The 22,955-nt window shown below is 34.4% G+C and overlaps 1 protein-coding gene and 1 long non-coding RNA gene across 3 annotated transcripts in view; one reads left to right on the top strand and one right to left on the bottom strand.

Moving 5' to 3' along the window:
• The window catches only part of LOC136041660 (uncharacterized), a 46,989-nt gene extending 41,432 nt beyond the window's left edge, over nucleotides 1-5,557 (bottom strand). The window contains exon 1 of one of the 2 annotated variants that reach the window (XR_010621088.1): nucleotides 5,438-5,557. Coding sequence is in view for 1 of the 2 variants with exons in the window: in XM_065726371.1 (XP_065582443.1) it covers nucleotides 5,438-5,509 (72 nt within the window). In the remaining variant the exon portion in view is untranslated. The remainder of the gene's footprint in view (nucleotides 1-5,437) is intronic. The other variant, XM_065726371.1, reaches the window with a different exon arrangement.
• The window catches only part of LOC136041661 (uncharacterized), a 31,767-nt gene extending 9,373 nt beyond the window's left edge, over nucleotides 1-22,394 (top strand). Inside the window, exons 2-3 of the long non-coding RNA XR_010621089.1 lie at nucleotides 4,503-4,640; nucleotides 22,007-22,394. This is a non-coding gene — a long non-coding RNA (uncharacterized LOC136041661). The remainder of the gene's footprint in view (nucleotides 1-4,502; nucleotides 4,641-22,006) is intronic.
• Nucleotides 22,395-22,955: the final 561 nt, after the last annotated feature.

Genomic DNA, 22,955 nt, shown 5'->3' on the forward strand with positions numbered 1-22,955 from the left:
TTAGAAGTGTAAAAAGAGTCAAACTTTAGCGTAAAGAACAAGACATTGAGCAGGGGACAACCCTTTTCATATATGGAATAATTTCTGTTCTTTTTAAGTTTTAATGTCTCTCCTTACTTGCAGTTAAAAAAGCTTGTTTTTTTGTTTGATTTCTGAACGTTTTTAAATTAATGCATGTTTTGATTTTGGCTCACCGCAGATGAATAACAAAAATGAAATTAGAACTAGAACTAGAACAAGGGGATTTTCCCCCCTTGTTGATACCTCGCTCTTTATGCTAAGGGTTAAATTTTTTCCCAATTCTTTAAGAATGACCATAGAATCACAAAGGCGGTAGAATAAATAGTTGAAATTACTAAAAGTACTTTAGCGTAAAGAGTGAGGTATTTAGGAGGAGATAAACCCCTTATATGCGTAATAATTTTTATTAGTTTTACGTTTTAATGCTGCTCCTTACTTTCAGTTGAAAAAAACTTTTCATATTTTTTTTAATAATGCTAGAAAATCTTGCGCCCCCCCCCATGGAATTTCTCTTCCTCCATGAAAAATTCCTCCAAGTAAATATCCTTCCACGTAGTTTACTCTTGTCAACCCCCCTCCCAACCAAAAAACCCTGATAGCGTCTGTACACTTCCCAATAGCCATTATTGTCTGTAAACAAAGTTTGTAACTTGCAACCCCCGCCCCTGGGGACTGTGTGGGAGCAAGTCGTCCCCCAAGACATAGTTTTTATATTTTTCGACTATGTTGAGAAAAATAGCTATCTCAAAGTTTTGATTCGTTGACTTTGGGAAAAAATGAGCGTGGGAGGGGGCCTAGGTGCCCTCCAATTTTTGGTCACTTAAAAAGGGCAATTGCACTTTTAATTTCTGTTAGAATGAGCCCTCTCGCGACGTTCTAGGACCACTGGGTTGACACGACCACCCCAGGGGAAAAGAAAAGAAGAAAAAAAATAAAATAAAGACGCACCCGTGATCGGTCTTGTGGCAAAAAAATACGAAGTTCCATATTTTTATAGATACGAATTTGAAACTTCTACAGTGAGGTTCTATGATACGCTGAATACCATGATTTGATTTTCGTTAAGATGACTTTTAGGGGGTGTTTCCACCTATTTTCCAAAATAAGGCAAATTCTCAGGCTTGTATCTTTTGGTGGGTAACACGAAATTTGATGAAACTTATATATTTAAAATCAGCATAAAAATATGATTCTTTTTATTTGTCTATTAGTATCAAAATTCTGTTTTTATACTTTCGTTTCCTATTGATCCGGGTATGCTCCTTACTACAGTTCGTTACCACGAACTGTTTGATTGCTCTTTCCCTTTTTCAATAATTTTTTTTTTTTACGTTAGTCTTAAAAAAGAAGGGGTTTGAATTAACGCAAGACAGATACCGACGCTATGACTGGCTGCAATTTGCAGACGAAGAAAGTTTTTTCCTAGACAAAGAAAGCGTCTCAGTGGTTTTAATTCCGTACCTATAGATCCAAATTCTCAAGTGTGTACTGGCTACCAGATAAGTGCCACACAAAATTTTATAGTGAAAGAACCTTCCGTTTCTTACACAAATTAAATAAAAAAACAAGTTTTTTTAACTGAATGTAAGGAGCGACATTAAAACTTAAAACGAACATTAATTACTTCGTATATGAAAGGGCCTGCTTCCTCATCAACGCCCCGCTCTTTACGCTAAAGTTTGACTCTTTCTCTACTCTTCTTTTTAAAATCTAAAAGTGTAAAGTTTAGTGTAAAGAGCGGGGCGCTGATGAGGAAGCAGCCCCTTTCATATACAAAGTAATTTCTGTTCTTTTTAAGTTTTAATGTAGCTCCTTGCTTTCAGTTAAAACAAAAACTCGTTTTTTCATTTAATTTCTGAACGTTTTTGAATCAATGCATGTTTTGATTTTGGCTCTCCGCAGAGGAATAATTAAAACGAAATTTGCATATTTTTTTTTTGGGCTAAATGGCTTTCTCATAGTTTTGATCGAGTGATTTTAAGAAAAAAAGGAGTAGGGGAGGAAGCCTAATTGTCCTCCGATTTTTTGGTTACCTAAAAAGGCAACTAGAACTTTTGATTTTTTACAAATGATTTTAGTAGTAAAAGATATACATAACTTATAAATTAGCTTACGTAACGAACTTTTGTATTCTCATGTTTTTATTACATATATGAGGGGATTCACCCCCTCGTCAGTACCTCACTCTTTACACTAAAGCTTAAATTTCGTCCCAATTCATTAAGAATGGCCCCTGAATCAGAAAAGCCGTAGAATAAATAGTTAAAATTACTCAAAATACTATAGCGTGAAGAGCAAGGTATTAGAAGGAGGTGAGCCCCTCATATGCGTTATAATTTCTGTTCGTTTTAAGTTTTAATGCTGCTTCTTACTTCCAGTTGAAAAAACTATTTCATATTTATTTTTTCATTGTTTTTTTTTTTAAATAATGCTAGAAAATCCTGCGTTCCCTTCATGGAAATTTTCTTTCCCCATGACATGTTCCTCGATGGCAAGTTTCCCCAACATATCCCCCTCTTCTCAGCCCCTTCCTCCAACCAAAATATTCCCCTGAAAACGTCTGTACACTTCCCAATAACCATTACTATATGTAAGCACTGGTCAAAGTTTGTAACTAGTAGCCCCTCCCACGGGGACTGTGTGGGAGTAAGTCGTCCCCTAAGACATAGTTATAAGGTTTTTCGACTATGTTCAATAAAATGGCTGTCTCAGAATTTTGATCCGTTGACTTTGGGAAAATAATTAGCGTGGGAGGGGGCCTAGGTGCCCACCAATATTTTGGTCACTTAAGAAGGGCACTAGAGCTTTTCATTTCCGTTAGAATGAGCCCCTTTGCAACATTCTAGGACCACTTGGTAGATATGATCACCCCTGGAAAAAAAAAACAAACAAACAAACAAATAAACACGCATCCGTGATCTGCCTTCTGGCATAAAAAATACAAAATTCCACATTTTGTAGATAGGAGCTTGAAACTTCTACAATAAGGTTCTCTGATACGCTGAATCTGATGGTGTGATTTTTGTTAAGATTTTGTGACTTTTAGGGGGTCTTCCCCCTATTTTATAAAATAAGGCAAATTTTCTCAGGCTCGTAACTTTTGATGGGTAAGACTAAACTTGATGAAACTTATATATCTAAAATCAGCATTAAAATGCGATTCTTTTGATGTAGTTATTGGTATCATTCGATTTTTTAGAGTTTTGGTTAACTGTTTGATTAACAAAGTATAAACGTCCAATATTCCAGGCCGAAGCGATAATTGATAAACATTAGGAGAAACTTGACCATATTGTAAAATTTTGAATTGCAGATTGACTGGATGTGGAAGTGATTGGATGTATTCTGGATGTCCTGGATGTTCAGTATTCTGGATGTCCAGAATACTGGAAGTGGGTTGTTTTGAACATAAATTACGAACTCTACTGCGTGTTTCACGAGTTGGAAGTGATTGGGGGATAACGTGTTAACTTATTTTCTTTTTGGCCAGGGTTTCAATCGCAGCAGAAAATTTGAGATGAAATTGACACTAAAAATAGCTATTTCATTCAGAAAGAACATAGCAAAAGTACACAGTTAAAGCACAAATCACTAGAAGATTTTACTGTATGTTAAAGGGGCTTACGCTCTTTCAGTTCCCAACTCTTTACGCTTAAGTTCGAAGTGTTTCACAATTGCATCCAAAAAGAATATTTTAATACAAGAGTATTGGGATAGCCTGCTCATTTATTTCTTCGATATATTTAAAGAGTGGAAAGTTGTATTTACCTGTTATTTATTAGTAAAAATTGTTTTTACCCATAAAACTGTTATTCGAGGCGTTTTGAAAGATAATCGGGAAACCTATCGGAAAAACTGTACTGACGATTATCTGGAAAACTTAATCGAGAATACTTTATCGGGACTTAAGCAACTTAATCGGGGAAACTTAACCGGAAAACTAAATCGGGGATAATCGGGAAAACTTGTACTTACGAATTAGATATATTTTTACACTCTAAAATGATTTCAGTTTAAGTATTACCCAAACCTCAACAAGAAAAGAGGGAGATCGAGGTAGTGATATCCCACCTCATATGATATTATATAATATACTATTGTATATACTATATTACATATATACTACATTATATAGTATGCATAATAAGTATACTATACAGAATATATACATATATATATATATATATATATATATATATATATATATATATATATATATATATATATATATATATATATATATATACATATATATATATATATATATATATATATATATATATATATATATATATATATATATATATATATATGTATATATATTCTAAAGTATACGTTTACAGCATAATATTATTCAGTAAAACATACTATGTTATATAGTATATATTAAAATATAATTTCAGCTTGCTTTGAGTTTTAATGTCGGTCATTAATAAAAAAATATATTTTAATTTGATTGTAATTAAAATTCTTCTTTTTAGAGTTCCGGGTACCGTTGGCATGGACTCCTATTTTCTGACAGTTCATTACCTGTATACAGCATTAATAACCAGTCTTTGAAAGTTACAAATGGACTTTGGGGGATGGTCAGTGGATATTTCTGTATAGGGAGAAAAAAGGTGTGTTATTAAGTCCCAAATTTCTTGCTTTTTATCAAAGGCCCTTCAGATAAAAATTTGTCCGTCAATCTACCTTTATTTGAAAACTGCTTGAATTTGTACCTGCACCCATGTCAAAGAGATGGCGTGTGTTAGAAGCAAAGGCATGAGTTGGAAGTAATTGTTGGATAACATGTGAACTTACTTTCTTTTTGGAAGGAAAGATGAACGAGATTGACAGTCAAAATAGCTATTTCATTGAGAAAGAACACAGCAAACAAAAATAATGATTCTTGAGGGGAACTCCCACTCTTTACGTTAAAGTTGGAGTTCTTTTAAATTGCACCCAGAATTAATAATTTACTGTAAGGGCAATGGAATAATGAACTCATTTATTTTTCAAGATATTTAAAGAATGACAGGTTTTTTTTTTATCTGTATTAGCAGCAATTGTTTTAAGCAGTAGAACTTTCATTCGAAGCTTTGTGAAAGATAATCAGCGAACGAAATCTATTAAAACATTTAATTAGTAACTGGATATATTTGACTATAATTGATTGTAGATTATACTATTATTGTAAATGATTGATTGTAATTGTAATATTATTGTAATTATAATAAGGCAATTATAATATTATAATATGGTAATTATAATATTATTTTATGGCAATTAGTCTCATAGAATCGTATTGTCACTAAGTTTCACTCTTTCTGGAAATTTTGAATCAAATGGATAACAGGAAGTAGGCTAAAAATCACTTCTTGTCAGTAAACACATATCATAGCATATAAAAATGTTGATAAAAAGTCGAACTCACATATAAATTAAAAAGTTTCATCCTTGAGTTCGTAGTCAGTTTTCCCGTCCCTAATGATTCAACTGCAGTCATTAGACTGCTGTTACTAGAAACGCTCTTATTAAATAAATGCTTCTCTTTCTACAGCAGTACCTCCGTGTTGTGGACGGGACGGGTAGTTTTTTTTAAATGGGCATGACAAATAGCTGCAGAGCTCTGATCATATTATTTAAGTCAAGGAATTTGTTCGTGATTTTTTGGTTCAAGATGACCAATAGAGGTAGACATTTTGTAGACACCGTTTTAACGAGTTGTATTGAAACCATGACATATCAGCACCATGTCGCATTGGGATATCGACTACTAGTTGGGAGTATCAATTCACACGCTGCGTGATTTGAAACATAATGATTTAAAACGCTTATTTTGATGAAGGTTACAAGTAGAGTTAGCAAACAAATTTCGACAATTAGATATACGTAATTTTGACAGGATTTTCTATCATTCTACAATTTTTCTGGGGGACCTAGCCCCTCACCCCGTCTCGAACCCTGAGAACTGCATAAAATAAATTGTAATTCAAATGAGCCGTTACAAATTTCTTTGTGATGTTTAAGTGCCTCTCCCCCCAAAAAAAGCAAGAATATAAAAGGAGATAGGTTTGGATTCAATGTGAAAGTGATTTTCCTTGCTGCTAGAGATAGGGAAGGCAACTCACCTGTATGGGATGGGGTTCTCGGCTATGGTGATCGTAATATTGCGTTTTATTTTTGGGGGTTAGAGATTATTTCTTGGGGTTTCCGCAGATTTTTCTTCGAAACAAACTTTTACCTCTAATTTAGACCCATATTTAGAGAAAAAGGACAGAAAGTGGTAGTGTGGGCTACTTTTCTTGGGAAACTACCAAAAAAGAGACAATAAGCAAGCAATAAAAATAGCCATTTAGAGTGGTTTCTTAAATTTTGTGTTGTTTTAAAAAGTAAAGCTGTGAGAAAGAGTCAAACTTTAGCGAAAAGAGCGAGGGGTTGAAGAGGGGAAAACTCCTTTCATGTACGAAATAATTTCTGTTCGGTTTAAATTTTAATGTCGCTCCTTACTTGCAGTTAAAAAAACTTGTTATATATATATATATATATATATATATATATATATATATATATATATATATATATATATATATATATATATATATATATATATATATATATATATATTTAATTGCCACACAAGGCAATCATAGGCCGTTGAAAGTCATAAGACGATTTTGCTTGTTGTTGCGTTTCATATAACGTTTAAATTTGATATAAGTTCTTTCCTGTCATATCAGTGGTCAGTTGAGGATATCTACGTATTGAGAAATAACAAAACTATTTAGTTTTTTATTTTTACTGTTTAGGCACCCTGAGTAGTACCATTAATTTCGCTGGAGTGGCAACCCTGAGCAGAAGTAATTCCTGAAAATCCCTTGCTTAAACATTCAAGCGAATGTACACCAAATATATCTCTGTACATTTTGTAGTTATTAAGAAACCGATTAGATATTGAAGTCTTATTAAAATGAAAGAATGCCAAGGAGAGTTTTTCAGACTGAATCGTCCGGGGACAATTTTAAGGAAGGAGGATTTTCAGCGAATATGGAACTTTCTAGAGGGAATTTGACGGGAGTGGGTGACCTTTACATTGCATGAAATTCACAGGAGGAGTTTTACGTCAAGGAGATATATCTCACGGAGGTTGAGCCAGATTTATCGGCCTTACTTGGAAAAAACGATCAGAAATTAAATAAAAACGGCAAGTTTTTTTAAAGCTGAAAGTAAGAAGCAACATTGAAACTCAAAACGAACAGAAATAATTCTATATATGAAAGGTTATCCTCTGCTCAATACCTTGCTCCTTGCGCTAAAATTTTACTGTTTCTTACAATTTTTTAAGAACGGTTACTGAAACACTTGGCTGTTTAATTAGAATAGGAAGCTTTTTTGAAAAGGCTAACAGCTTTAGCGTACAGAGAAAGACATTTAGGAGGGGGTAGTTCAATTAAGATTTGAGGGATAATTTCAAAATTTAAGGGAAAAAGAATCAAAGGTGGATAAGCAATTCTCCAGTTTAAGTGATTGATTCCTGGATACAGCCTCATAATCTCCCAGATAATCATTTCCCCCTGACATCTCGCATATAATGTTCTGTCACTGAAACACTTGGCTGTTTAATTAGAATAGGAAGCTTTTTTGAAAAGGCTAACAGCCCTGGCGTACAGAGAAAAACATTTAGGAGGGGGTAGTTCAATTAAGATTTGAGGGATAATTTCAAAATTTAAGGTAAAAAGAATCGAAGGTGGATAAGCAATTCTCCAGTTTAAGTGCTGACCCCCATATCATGAAAATCCCCCCCCCCCAAAAAATGCCTGTTAACTTCCAAATTACCAATGCTAGATGTAAACAATTGCCAAAGTTCACAACTTGCAACCCTTCCCCAGGGGACTGTGGGGGATTAAGGCATCCTCAAAGACACACCTCGAAAAAAGGGGAAACACCCGTTACAGTAGAGATTTCATGCTCCTATCTGCAAAAAATGGAAGTATTTTTTGCCAGAAGAAATATCTTGGATGGGTGTTTATTTGTTTATTTTTTCTTCCTAGGGGTGATTGTATCGACCCAGTGGTCATATAACATCGTGAGAGGGCTCATATAAACGGGAATTAGAAGTCCTAGTACCACTTTAAGTGACCAAAAAATTAAAAGGCAGCTTGGCCCCCTCCCACAGTTATTTTTCCCAAAGCCATCCGATCAAAATTTTCAGATAGCCCTTTTGTTTAGCATAGTTATAAAATTTGTTAACTGTGTCATTGAGGACGACTAAATCCCCCACAGTCCCCGAGGGTGGGGGGCTTCAAGTTGTGAACTTTGACTATTGTTTACATATAGTATTGGCAACTTGGAACTATACAGAGGTTTTCAAGGGCGATTTTTTCTGGTGAAGGGGGTCAGGGGAAGAAGATTAGGTGGAAGAATCCTTCCACGGAGGAATTTGTCACGGGAGAAGGGAATTTTCCATGAATTGGGTGCCAGATTTCTGAGCATTATTTAAAAAAGATTAGAAATTAAATACAAAACAAGGTTTTTTAACTGAAAGTAAGGAGCAATATTAAAACTTAAAACGAACAGAAATTATGACGTATATAAGGGGGTTCACCCTCTCGTCAATACCACCCTCTTTAAGCTAAAGTTTTTTAGTACTTTCAAAAGAGCTGTTTATTCTAATAAAACCCTTTGTGATTCAGGGGTCATTCTTATAGAACTGGAACAAGATTCAACCTTTTAAACAGCTCGTGGTTACGATCTGTTTAAATATAAAACTGTTAAATAGAAGGCTCAATAGTAACCAAAACATTAAAAAACGGAATTTCAATTCTAATAGACACATCAAAACAATTGGATTTTTATGCTGATTTTAAATATACAAGTTTTATCAAATTTAGTTCTACCCGTCAAAATTGACGAGCCTGAGTTACTGCCTTATTTTAGAAAATAGGAGGAAACACTCCTAAAATGTCATAGTATCTTAACAAAGATCACACCATCACATTCAGTGAATCAGAGAACCCTACTGTAGAGGTTTCAAGCGCCTATCTACAAAAATATGGAATTTCTTATTTTTTGCCAGAAGACCGATCACGAGTGCGTGTTTATTCGTTTTTTTTTGCTTTTTCTCCGAGGGCGATATCATCGACCCAGTGGTCCTCGAATACTGCGAGAAGGTTCATTCTAGTGGAAATTAACATTTCTAGTGCCCTAAGTTTTTCCTTTTTTGTTTTTTTTCAAGGGGTGATTGCATCGACCCAGTGGTCCTAAAATGTCGAAAAAAGGCTCCTTCTAACGGAAGATAAAAGTTCTACTGCCCTTCTTAAGTTATGAAAAGTTGGAGGGCACCTAGGCCCCATCCAACGCTCATTTGTCCCACAAAGTCACCGGATCAAAATTTTGAGATAGTTATGTTGTTCAGCATAGTCAAAAAGCTTACTAACTGCGTCTTTGGGGATGACTTATTCCCCCGAAGTCCCTGGGGGAGGGACTGCAAGTCACAAACTTTGACCATTGTCTAAACATAGAACTGGCTATTGGGAAGTGTAAAGACGTTTTCAGGGGTATTTCCTGGTTGGGAGGAGGGCTGAGGAGAGGGCGTTATGTGGGATGACATATCTGTGGAGAATCTATCATGGGGGAAGAGAAATTCCATGAGGGAGGCGCAGGATTTTCTTGCATTCTTAAAAAAAAATGAAAAAATAAATGTGAAAAAGTCTTTTCAACTGGATGTAAGGAACAGCATTAAAACTTAAAGAGATTATTATGCATATGAGGAGGTTCATCTCCGCCTAAATTCCTTGCTCTTTACGCTAAAGTGTTTTTCGCAATTTCAACTATTTATTCCATGACATTTGTCATTCAGGGGTGATTCTTCAAGAATTAGGGATAAAATTTAAGCTTTAGTGTAAAGAGCGAGGCATTGACAAGGGGACGAACTCTCTCATATACGTAATAAAAGTATATGAATATATAAGCTCGTTACTCAAGTTTACTCGTAAGTTACGTGTACTTATTACTAATAAAAACGTTCGTAAAAAAATAAAAGTTCTTGTTGTCTTTTTAAGTAACCGAAATAATGAAGGGCAAATAGGCCTCCTACCCCACCCCTTTTTTCTCAAAATCGTCCGATCAAAACTATGAGATAGCCATTTAGCCATAAAATACTTAATATGCAAATTTCGTTTTAATTATTCATGTGTGGAGAGCCAGAATCAAAACATATATTAATTCAAATACGTTCAGAAATTAAATGAAAAACAAGTTTTTTTCAACTGAAAGTAAGGAGCGACATCAAAAGTTAAAACGGACAGAAATTACTCCGTGTGTGAAAGGGGCTGTTCTTTTCTAAACGTCCCGCTCATTACGCTAAAGTTTTTTTTATTGTTTAAAAAAGTAGAGTTGTGACAAATGGTCAAACGTTAGCGTAAAGAATGGGGAGCTTAGGAGGGAAAAGCCTTTTCCATATACAGAATAATTTCTGTTCGTCTTAAGTTTTAATGTCGCTCCTTACTTTCAGATGAAAAAAACTTGCTTTTTTTATTTAATTGCGCAAAGAGTGAGGTATTGACGAGGGGGCAAACCCTCATCTAATAATTAATGTTTTTTCAAGCTTAACACTGCTCCTTACTTTCAGTTGAAAGAGCTTGTTTTTTTGTTTAATAATATGTAAAATACTAGCGTTTTCATTGATTGACTCTTCAGTTGTGATGCTAAGAAAACAAATAGACGTTAAAGGTAACAGTACTTTGGTTTTTGTTCCGTCGTACATTGGACAGGTACAAAAGAAGTTATAAAATTTTATGGATAATCAAAACAAAGATAAACACTATTTTGAAAAGGATAGGTAAAGACTATAAGAAGCTTTTTTTTTTAAATAAGACATCATAAGATAAACAATACATTACTAAATAATGACAGGGAGGGGCTTAAGGGCCCAACCTCTTCAAGGTAGTTTAGACAAGAAATCAACATTTCTTAAAATCAATTATCTTAAAACCTTAGATAATTAATTATCTAATTAAGATAATTAAGATAATTAATTATCTTAGTCGTATTCAATAACGCTATTTGTTTTGTCGAACAAAGTTTTTTAGCTAGAAGTTTTGCCAAATATATATACTAAAATTAATACTGCATTAAATTCAGGAAATATTTTTCTAGACGTTTGTCTTTTATTAGATATTTTAGTCCCTTCCAGTTTAGCCGTCTATCCCCCCTTCCCCTTTACTTAATGCTTGGATATAATATATGGTCACAAGCAGAAGTTTGTTTTGTCTTATTTGGCATTATGAATAGCCGATAATAAGAAATATGCCAACTACAAAAACGGGGGAAACTTTCAAATGAGTTAAATTTCGCTTATAGAAAAGGCTACATCCAGGTATCAATAACGTAAATTGGAGAATGGCTTACCCCCTTCGATTCTTTGTCCCTTCAATTTTGAAAGAAAACATTTTTGGGGGATGTTTTTTTTAAGAATCCTTTTGGAATATTCAGTGAAAAAATTAAAAATGCAACATACCCTCCTCCCTCTATAACTTGACAGGTACATTTTGTGCCTTCCTCTATATTCTAGAGATTTGACAGTACTTCCAGGCTTTATTGAGCAGGGTAGATAACCCGGAAGTGACTTTGAAAACCACAACACCCCCTAATGTGCAAATACTTAGCCAAAATCCTGTATTTTCTATGCATTTTGCCCTTTGGCACTCTTGATTCAACCTGGTTAGCCGTAAATTGAATTAACGTTGACGAAACCAAGAAACAGAAAAAACACATGGGAAATGTATAATTTTGGCTATGTCTGTGTATCTGAGTGTCTGCATTTGTGTTTCTGTGTGTTTTTCTTTTTGTGACTGCCTCTGCGTCTGTCTGTGTGTGTATGTTTGTCTGTGTGTGTTTATGCGTGTGTGTGACCGACTGTCTGCGTCTGTGTGTGTCTTTGTATAAAATAATAATAATTTACTGACATCCTCTCTACATAAAATGCATCATAGAGGAGTTAATAAAGAAAGAAAAAAGAAAAGCAAAAAACACTCACGTAACAGCACAAAAAGAGAAAAAACATGAACTATAGGTCGAACAGTAGTAATACATATTTAGTTCAGAATGCACGCAAGAGGAAATCAACAATTCTGTCGCAACGCTCTCGGAATTTGATGGCAAGTACATCCATTTTTTTTCACGTATTTCAAACACTCCGTAGCGCCTAGCAATGTAACTGTTTCTTATCCAAATGTGTATACATAAAAAAAATATTTGCAAAACCGAAAGGCTGAACGGATCTGTTTACGCTCACTTTGAGAAAGTAATCTCCACACTGGTATCAGGAAAAATACATGCGGTGCAAAAAATGAATTGTATTGCTGACCCACTGTACGTTTATCAGATTGGCCTTTTACCCTAGCAAGCAACCCATATGATTTTCTCAGTTTCTCCTTCATCGAGTTTATAATAAGTATTTTAGTAGCTTTAATCGAGCTCCCAAATGGGAGACCAAGATACTTGAGTGAAGAAGACGCTAATACAGTAGTAGGACCAACTTCAATAGCCGCATTTGGGAATTGTTAGGAACCTCAACCAAAAACAAGAAGTTCTGTTTTATAAGTGGCAACTGAAAGTCGGATTCCATTTAAAGCAGCGCAAACACTCTCTACAGCTTTCTATAGCCCTTGGAGGTCATCAGACAGAAGAAGAATATCATCCACGTATGACAAATGACTTGCATCTACATATGGCTCAATTAGATATGGCGGTAAATGGCGAATAGCCGAACGAATATCATCATTAAAAATCACAGGACTTAGCACTGAACTTGTTTTACTCCACGACAAATATTAATACGGTTACTCTCATATCCTACTCAGACGCAAATTGATGTTTTTCGATACCATGTCCACAGACATGCACAAGTGAAAGGGTCCACACCACTTCTTAGTAGAGATAAAATCCCTTGAGAATATAGAATCTTGTCAAAGGCTTAAGATATGCCAATAGCACAAACGTAAACATTCTTTTTCGAATGCTAATGACGTTCAAAAATCAAAGAAAAGCTGTGTGGGACATTTTGGAAACCAAGACCTTCACGACACCCAAACTGTTGGTCCCCGTGATCACACTCAAGACTAATTTCTCTATATAATATCTTTTCAAATAGTTTTCCTAAAACTGAGCATACTGTAATTGGTTTGTATGAATCACATGATTTTGGATCTTTATTTTTTTTTGGGGACACACGTTACAATACCTTCACACAGTGTATCCGGTACATATTGGTGAGCAACCAATGCCTGAAACAATATTGCAAGGTGTTCAAATAGTTTGGGGTTCCATGATTCAAATGTTCGGGCTGAAGACCATCAGACCCTGGCACTTTTCTACTCTTCAGAAGCTGAATCAGAACCTCAATTAGTGATGGAGTGATTGTAACAAGTTTAAGAGTGTATTCAAGTTTTGAAAGATGGTTTTCTAGGATTTTTTTCTAGGATTTTCGCAATAGGTTGCGTCAGGATAATCTGCCGTCTAGCATCGGGAGTCTTTCACTTTATATGAGTTTAAAAATAAATTAAAAATATTTTATTTAACTAATAGATTTGAAAGGGCAGAAGGTTTTTTATGCATTTTTTGGAATTTTGGGGGGAGGGATGGGGCTGAAATCCAAAGAAAGCTAATAGTATTACTTTGTTGAATAGCACTCATGTGATGTGTTGTTGTATTTTATATATAAAATAGGCAAGGTGGATAATCATGAGTTATTGATTTTTATATTTAGATATTTATTTATATGGTATAAATTATTGCAGTAATTTTCAGCAAAAGTCCCTAGGACTCTCTTTTTGCTGCGAAAATTTATTATTAGCGTCAATCTTATTTATGTTTATATTGTGGATAAAAACAAAAACCTAACTACCTACCTACCTAAGAAACTCGGGTGTCATATTCAGAAATGAGAGCATATATAGTTAAAATATATCTGATTTTATGAATAATATTGGATCATTTGGGAAGCTTGGGGTTTAGTTTTCATAAAAAGAACACAAACGGTCAAGACACATCTTATTCTATTGAAAATATTTGGGGATTTAAGAAACTTAGGTGTTAGTTTTCATAAAAAAGAGCACAAACGGTTAAGATACATCCGATTTTGCTGACAGTATTTGATCGTTTAAGAAACTTGGGCTGTAGTTTTCATAAGAAGGAACACACACGGCTAAAATTAATCTAACTTTATTATATTTATTTGAGTAGTTAAGAAATTTGGGTTTTTGTTTTGACAAAAAGAGCACCTATTATTAAATTAGATTTGATTTTATTAAAAATATTTGATAACTTAAGAGACTAAGCTTTTAATTTCCATAAAAACCTACGCATACGGTTACAATACATCTGACTTCATTAAGTTTTAGTTTGCATAAAAAGTAACACATACGGTTAAAATAAGTTTAAGTTTCTTAAGAATCCTTCATCATTTAAGAAATTTGGATTCTAGTTTTAAAAGATAATAACGCACCTGGTTAAAATACATCTGATTTTGTTAACGATATTTTATCATTTGAGAAAATAGGGTTCTAGTTTTCATTTAAAAAAGGAAACAGTTAAAATACATCCTATTTTATTAAAAAATATAGGAGAATTTATGAAACTTGGGTTTTAGTTTCCAGAAATATGACCGCAGACGGTTAAAATAATTCTGGTTTTATTAATATTATTTGTTCATTTAAGAAACTTGGGTCTTAGACATCAGAAATAAGAACACATACGATTAACTACATAAAATTTTATCAGTATTATTTCATGTGAGGTACTTTTATTTAGGTCTCATAAAAAAGATCGCACACGATTGAAGTTTATCTTCTTTTATTTATAATATTTTTACATTTCAGAAACTTGGGTTTTAGTTCTCAGAAAAAAGAAAACACAGTTTTGAAAACAATCTCATGTTATTAGTAATATTTGACCATTTAGGAATAATGGGTTGTTTTCAGAAATAAGAACAATCATGATTAAAACACATCTGATTTTAGTAATAACTTCTTATCATTAAAAAAAACTTAGGTCTTAGGTTTCATAAGAAAAAAGACAATCGGTTAAAATACATCTTTTTTATTAAAAACATTTGAGTATACAAGAGACTTGGGTTTTAGATTCCAGAAATAAGAAAGCAAAAAGTTAAAATAATATGGTTTATTAAAAATAATTGATCATTTAAGAAACTAAGGTTTTAGTTCTTAAACAATAAAAAACACACGGTTAAAAAACAATTAATTTTATTAAAAAAATTTGACCATTTAAAAAACTAAGGTTTTAGTTTTCATAACAAGGAACACACACAGTGAAAATACATGTGATTTTATTTCTACTATTTAATCATTTAGGAAACTTGGGGTTTATTTTTCGTGAAAAGTAATATCTTTTAAGAGACTAATGTTTTATTTTTCAGAAATAAGAAAACACACGGATACAATGCATCTTCTTTATTAATGATATTTGATCATTTATTACACTTGGGTTTTCACTTTCATAAAATGAACACTCACGGATAAAATACATATTAATTTATTAAAACTCTTTGAGTATTTAATGAAACTTGGGTTTTATATTTCAGAAGTAAGAACACCTGCAGTTAAAAGACATTTGACTTTACTGATAGTATTTCATGATTTGAGAAACTAAGGATTTAGTTTTCATAAGAAAAAACGCATACAGTTAAAATGAATTTTATTTCATTGTAAACTATTTGAGAATTTGAAAAACCACGGTTTTAGTTTTCAAACAAACGGTCTAGTGTAAAAATAAAACACACATTTAAAATGAATCTGATTTTATTATTAGTATTTAACCGTTTAAGGTACTTAGGTTTTACTTTTCATAGAAAGAGTTAAAACGATTAAAATATATCTCATTTTATTAAATATATTTGAGCAGTTAAGAAACTCGAGTTTTAGACGTGACAACATGAATATGCTAATACAAGCGGTTATATTATGTCTATGTTAATATATGCCATCAAGTGAAGTTCAAAACTATATCATAAATTCTATTAGTCAATTTTGAATCAAATAAAATGGGTTACTTAAGTGGTGATTCCTCTGATTACGCTGATTCTACCATTCTATTTGAATTCAAATAAACTTGTTTAATAAACAGATCATTCCTATTTTTCAGCGAAATTTAAATTTATGCAAATGAGGTTCTCACGGAAGTATTCAAATAATGTATCTCATGTAGTACAGGCAATCTGGTTGTTAGGGAAGGTCCATGACCGGTTTGGTTGTAAGGTAAATCGTTTACGCAAACGATGTGACACTTGTACTCACAGTAGAATCCTTAGAGCCTCAGGCAATGCTCCTGCCCCTGTTACGGCCATGCTACTTCCGTGGGGTTCTAAGCCAGTAAACATAATTTTTATCATCAAAAGGGAATAAGTATATTGTGTTTCCATTTTGTATTGTATTTTGTATTGTATTGAATAAACTTCTTTTTCTTCTTCTTCTATGTCTGACACTCTTCGCATCTGTTTTCTATAGATTTACTTTTTTAATCGCTCAAAACCTTAAATACCTAAAATAGTCTTGATCAAAAGACTACAGTTTGCTTTTGGGAAGAAACCTCAGGTTTCTGAAAAGACTCAACTTTGCAAGTTCTTTTTGTTTTCTTTGGAAAACAGAAGAACACACACGGCGCAGCGAGGACTGACAAGAATGGTGGCAATGGAAACGAAAGTCTGTTTATTGTTTCACTGTGTGTTGCGCAAAACTGACAAGCTGAGCGCAAGGACTGATAATAATGGTGGCAATGCAAACGGAAGTCGTGTTTATTGTTTCATTGTGTGTTACGCAAAACTAACAAGCTGAGCGCAAGGACTGACAAGAACACACACGGCGCAGCGAGGACTGACAAGAATGGTGGCAATGGAAACGAAAGTCTGTTTATTGTTTCACTGTGTGTTGCGCAAAACCGACAAGCTGAGCGCAAGGACTGATAATAATGGTGGCAATGCAAATGGAAATCATGTTTATTGTTTCACTGTGTGTTGTGCAAAACTGAAAATCTGAGCGCAAGGACTGACAAGAATGGTGGCAATGCAAACAGAAGTCGTGTTTATTGTTTTACTGTGTGTCGCGCAAAACTGACAAGCTGAGCGCAAAGACTGACAAGAACGTTGGCAAGGCAAACGGAAGTCGTGTTTATTGTTTCACTGTGTGTTGCGCAAAACTGACAAGCCGAGCGCAAGGACTGACAAGAACGGTGGCAAGGCAAACGGAAGTCGTGTTTATTGTTTCACTGTGTGTTGCGCAAAACTGACAAGCTGAGCGCAAGGGCTGACAAGAACGGTGGCAATGCAAACGGAACTCGTGTTTATTGTTTCATTCTGTGTTGCGCAAAACTGACAAGCTGAGCGCAAGGACTGACAAGAATGGTGGCAATGCAAACGGAAGTCTTGTTTATTGTTTCACTGTGTGTTGCTCAAAACTGACAAGCTGAGCGCAAGGACTGACAAGAATGGTGGCAAAGCAAACGGAAGTCTTGTATATTGATTCACTGTGATTTGCGCAAAACTGACAAGCTGAGCGCATGGACTGACAAGATTTACGAAAGTGGAACCCTTTCTCCTATATTCTTTCATTGAAATGTTGTTTCTTGAGATTTTAACCCCTTTCGCCATGATGAAAATTCTTATACACTACCCCGTTTCAGACAAAGAACATGTATACACTCATTTATAAAAGCAAACCTACTGACAGGGCTCCCCTAGTATTTATCCGAAGTCGTGTCTCTGACCAAGAAAACTTATATATAGAGTCCATTTTTATAATCGTTGACCACTTAACGAACGTTTTTTAGTTCTTAATCACCAATACCCCCCTCCCCCCATAAAATTCTTGTCTGTTAATTAAAACTGTAGATTTTTGTCAATCGTCGATTGCGTTTTGATCTCTGCAAACGTGCCTCAATGAATCTACTCTTTTTTTATTGCGGAAGGCATACGTGTTTAAATGATCGTACTGATCCGAGGATTCAAGCCAGCTAATATTTAGTTCTGGATTTATTAATGTTTATTGAGAAAAATTGGCATTGGTACAAAATCACATAAGAAATTGCTTATTGAGATGAAGTTCGTCTCTGGCTCAACAGGTTCTTTTAATAAGTAAAATCGAGAATTTTCAATTGGGCATCAATCATAGATGATAATTTAGAAAATAACACGAACCCTTTCATTATTTGCAAGCCTTATTCACTGATACTAAAAACAACAACCTATATTTATATTTACCTAAACAACAAAAACTTGATCGAAATCTTTTATTGCAAATGCTTATTAGTTTTGGAAGGGAGGTGAAGCAAATACAGCAAATGCTACATGTAAAAATCTTATACTGATTTCCATTTGACATTTGACAGTTACCCTTAATGTTTTACATTAGGGATTGAGGAGGACAAACCCAACTATTAACAGCTGTTATAATACCTATGAACAGCTGTTATAACAGCTCTGTTATTTTCCATATAATGCGCCTAATTTTTTTATTTCTTTCAAATGTGTGTTCCACTCATAAATAAAGTCCTCAACGAATGATTCAGTCATAATTACTGGGTGTTAATTCAATAGTGACGGCGGAAGTTGTGGTGGACCATGCACTAACATAAATTGGGCTTTCTTGGCTCACAAAAGTACCAACGATGATCTTGAATAATGAACAAAACTAACTTTCATTTTTTTTGTACTTTTTTCTCTAATTATTCTATTACGATTCTAATTTCTAATTTCTTTTTCTTCTGTGTAATAGCCAACATTCATTTTTTTCTATTCAGGACACTGGAGACGAACTATCAAAAAATCATATTGCTTTTTTACCGTTATATTTGTTCTTTAATATTAAGTTTAACCTTCCAAACATTATTTAGCATCCAGCCCGGTAGAAGAATTTGGCGGGGAACAACAATATTCAAGTCTGTCTCGGAGAAAACTAGCGTTAGATTGGCCCAAATGTAAAATACCTACTGTACCCATAAGGCCAATAGGCATATTTGTTTACTTTTTGTTTATATGGCCTGTATCCTGGAGACTAAACTAACCTAACCTAGTATTTTGAATTTCCCGGAAAGTTAAAAATTAAAAGAACTGGAAATCCCCTGAAAATTTCCAGTTGAATCCAAAGAATCTTAGTCGTTTTATTGAAACTCAGATTTTCCTGAATTAAAATTAAAACCAGTTTAAACTAGTTTTACTTGTTCTAATCCTTCCGGGCAACACGAAATTTCCATAGCTCTGGCCCTTTTTAATTCTATCATGCCATTCTGTAATGACATGTCATTATCATGCATCAAATTAGAAATTGAATTTGTTGCTTGGGAGCCAAAGTGTGAGATGTGAAACTTCATCGTAGTAGGGTGAAAGCACCATTTTCTGCAATATATATTCAATATAAACCGATATTTAATGTAAAGGTGGACATTCGTCAGTAATACAAGCATTAGTTCTTCTTTGTTTTAGTAATTCCAGTTTTATTATCATCTCAATCATCTACGTACATTGTCAATTGCTAGAATGGCTGCTTTTTTAAAAGACAATTTTCATTTTCTGAACAACATTTTTTTGACGTTTTATCGTTAGCTTCATAACACAAACTTAATATATTTGCCAAAATCTGGACTTTTCAATTTATTCATCTTTTATACAAGATTAAATTTTGAATTTTTTAAACAAATAATAAAAAAAAGTTCAAATAACATTCAAGGCGTAAATCTACCAGTTTCATAAATAAATTAACTTAAAATGGACAGAAGCTACATTAATAACCAAATAGAACAAAAATTGAAATGATTAGGGCTGACATCCCCTACTTCTTCTTAATATATTTGAATTTTTCTTGAAAAAAAAGACCGTGGATTGTCAGTTTAAAATAAATGTTCTAATATTTATTTCTTACGGTTTTAATAATTTTTTACTTATTAAAGTTAAAAAATAAAAGCATTTTAAATGTCTTTTCTTTTCAGTGAAGTGCAAATTATATTCTGGTCTTGAGAAGGCATGGAGGTTGTCAGCCCAATTTATGTTAATTTTGCTCGTTTTGAGGTATACTCTCTCACTTTTGACTCTTATAAAGGACACCGGGACTTCTGATATCCAATTGATTCTGCCACACCCGGAATTTATACGATCACCTTTTTCATAAAAACCTTAAATGTTAACAATGAGTAATTAATGTAACTTCTAGCCCTTGCCCTGAGTGCCGTGCGGGGGAGAGGGGGGGGGGGTGTTGTCATCCCAAAGACATAATTACTGGCCCTTTCAGACATGCTTAAAAAACGGCTATCTCAAAATTGATTGGATATTTTTGGGTAAATGAAGGGCATGGGGGAGGGGGGCTGGCCTCCAATCTCGTTTGACTGTTAAAAAGAACATTTCCTTTTTCAATTTCAAATCCAACGAGTCCACTTCGAAATTTATTCGACCACCCTTTCCATAGAAACTGTATATGCCCCTGGGGCATAACATACAACCCTTGCACTAAGTGCTCAGGCGGATGCCGGGGCTAATCTTTAAAGACATAATTACTAGATCTTTCAGCTACGCTAAACAAAATGACTATCTAAAAATTCGATTGAATGTATTTGGGGAAATGATGGGCGTGAGGGAAGGTAGTTGCCCTCCAAGCACTTCCAAATATCAGAAAGAGCACTAGAACTTATAATTTCCAATCGAATTAGCCCCCTTCGAAGTTTTTACGACCTTTTATACGAAGTATCTTGATCTAAAAAAAGATACATTGTTCACACATCACTCTTTACTTAGGCAGCACAATTGCGCTGCCCATGATTTTTGAACTATTCTTTGAAAAAATGACTATCGCAAAATTTCTATCAGAAACATTTCAAGGAAATACGACGTGTGTGCACGGGAGGGGGTAGATGCCCTCCGATCACTTTGACTCTTAAAAAGGGAACTAGAACTTCTGACTGCTAGTCCAATGAGTCCCCTACGAGGCTTATACGATCACCCTTTCTTTAAAAGCCTTATATGCACCCAGGACATAATTTACAACCACTGTCCTGAGGGCTATGGGGGGATTGTAATTATAAAAGAAAAACATTTCCAAACCTTTCAATTAAGCTGAACAAAATTGCTATCACAATTTTGATTGGATGTGTTTGGGGAAAGGGTGGCCGTGAAAGGTTTAGTTTCCCTCTAATCACTTTCGACTGTTAAAAAGTGCACTAACCCTTTTAATGTCCAATTGAATGAGCCCCTTTCGAAGTTTGTAAGATAACTCCTTTTACACGAAGTGCCCTCGTCTAAAAAAATCAAAAAAATAAATAAATACATAATATGCTGTTTCCACGTCGCTCTTTACTTAGGCAGCACCATTCCCCCTGCCTAAGATAAGTTTACTTTCATGAAAAGTTATACGCCTTTTTGTTAGGGCTTCGAAAAGGATTTAAAAAGCCTAATTTCATGCAAGTAATATGATTCTTAGAGCTTCTCTATCACAAATCACCAGAGTTTATCGTATCACCAAATTTTTTGAGGTCAATACAGTTTTAGGAGCCTTGGTCCAACCCCAATCTACACAAAGATTGAACTTAATTCCTTCTATGAGGTTCTAACCCCTTAATATTTTTTATTATGTCTTCTTCAAACCCTGTTTTAATTACCTCACTTTTTTTTTATTTTTGATGAGTTTGCCTCCCCTCCCAGAAAGTGGAAACGAAATAATCAATTTTTCTTCATAGTGCTCAAGCGTAACATTCATTTTCTTTCGAATCTGAAGCTGTCAACTGAACAAGTTAAAATATAAAAAACTCAAAATTCAAGTGAAAGTTCTCAAATGACGAGAGACATAAAATTGTACTTGCGTCTTTGCATTAATTTGAGTGTGCGTGAGTTTGCATTAATTTGGTTGCGTTATTTTTTTTCTTTTTACTCAATATATTTACAGATCATTCATTCACAGAAACTTTGAATTTACTTATCATCCTTTTCTAATTTTATTCCTATTTTTAGACGTACGGATGATAAAGCAATACTGGGCATGCTTAGATTTGACTTGTTGTTACTTGAGTGAAAACAGAGACAATCAGAGTTTTCAGAAAGATAGATGAGTAGGTTTGTTCAGAAGCTCAACAGTAAGTACATAATCATGTGCCTTCCGCAGGGTTCTTTGGCCGAGTATGAATGGAGAAATGAAATTGAAAACAACTCACACATATTTAAAAAAAGTGACGAACATGAACCCACGACAGATCTGAGGCAGTAAATCTGAGCGCTAACCAAGCCAGAACAAAGCGACCGTGTCTAGGCAAAATGTCATATCTTAAATATTGTGGTTTCGGAAAAATGTGTTATAAATGAAAATTCTGCCTTATGTTGAAATAAATGGTTTTACTATTTAGAGATTGATCAGAGACAAATGACGGACTACTTCTGAAGGCTGCTGAAGCATCGTCGTGTAAAAGGTAAAAAAAAGGTAAAGAGTACGCCATTAGACTTTACAGTCCCTACTGGCGGTGCTGATCCCCGTCTCTTGGCCCTTCAGCCAGGAATTGCAATGGGGGTTGGGGCCGACCATCCTCTGCTTTCGTACACACTTCCTGTTTACCTTCACCAGATTTCTCCAGGTACCCATTTAGAGCTGGGTCGACTTTGGCTGAGCTTACAGTCACGCCACTGACCCCGTCCCAAACTAAATAATTGGGTACACTAGGATTCGAACCCTCGCCCTCCCAGATAAAGGATACTGAAACCAGCACACCAATCCAGTCAGCCAGGACGGCATCGTCACGTGGTACAAGTTAACTGAAATACACACAAAAACATTGACACAGGCAGACGAAAGACACACAAACTATTAATGGGAAATTGACATACTTATAAGCAACAATCATAAACTATCAATAAGAAATTAGCAAAAGAAACAAGAAGCTGTCAGAAAATGCAACAAGACAAAAAAAAA

This window comes from Artemia franciscana, unplaced genomic scaffold (assembly GCF_032884065.1).
Source record: "Artemia franciscana unplaced genomic scaffold, ASM3288406v1 PGA_scaffold_32, whole genome shotgun sequence".
Lineage (NCBI taxonomy): Eukaryota > Metazoa > Arthropoda > Branchiopoda > Anostraca > Artemiidae > Artemia > Artemia franciscana.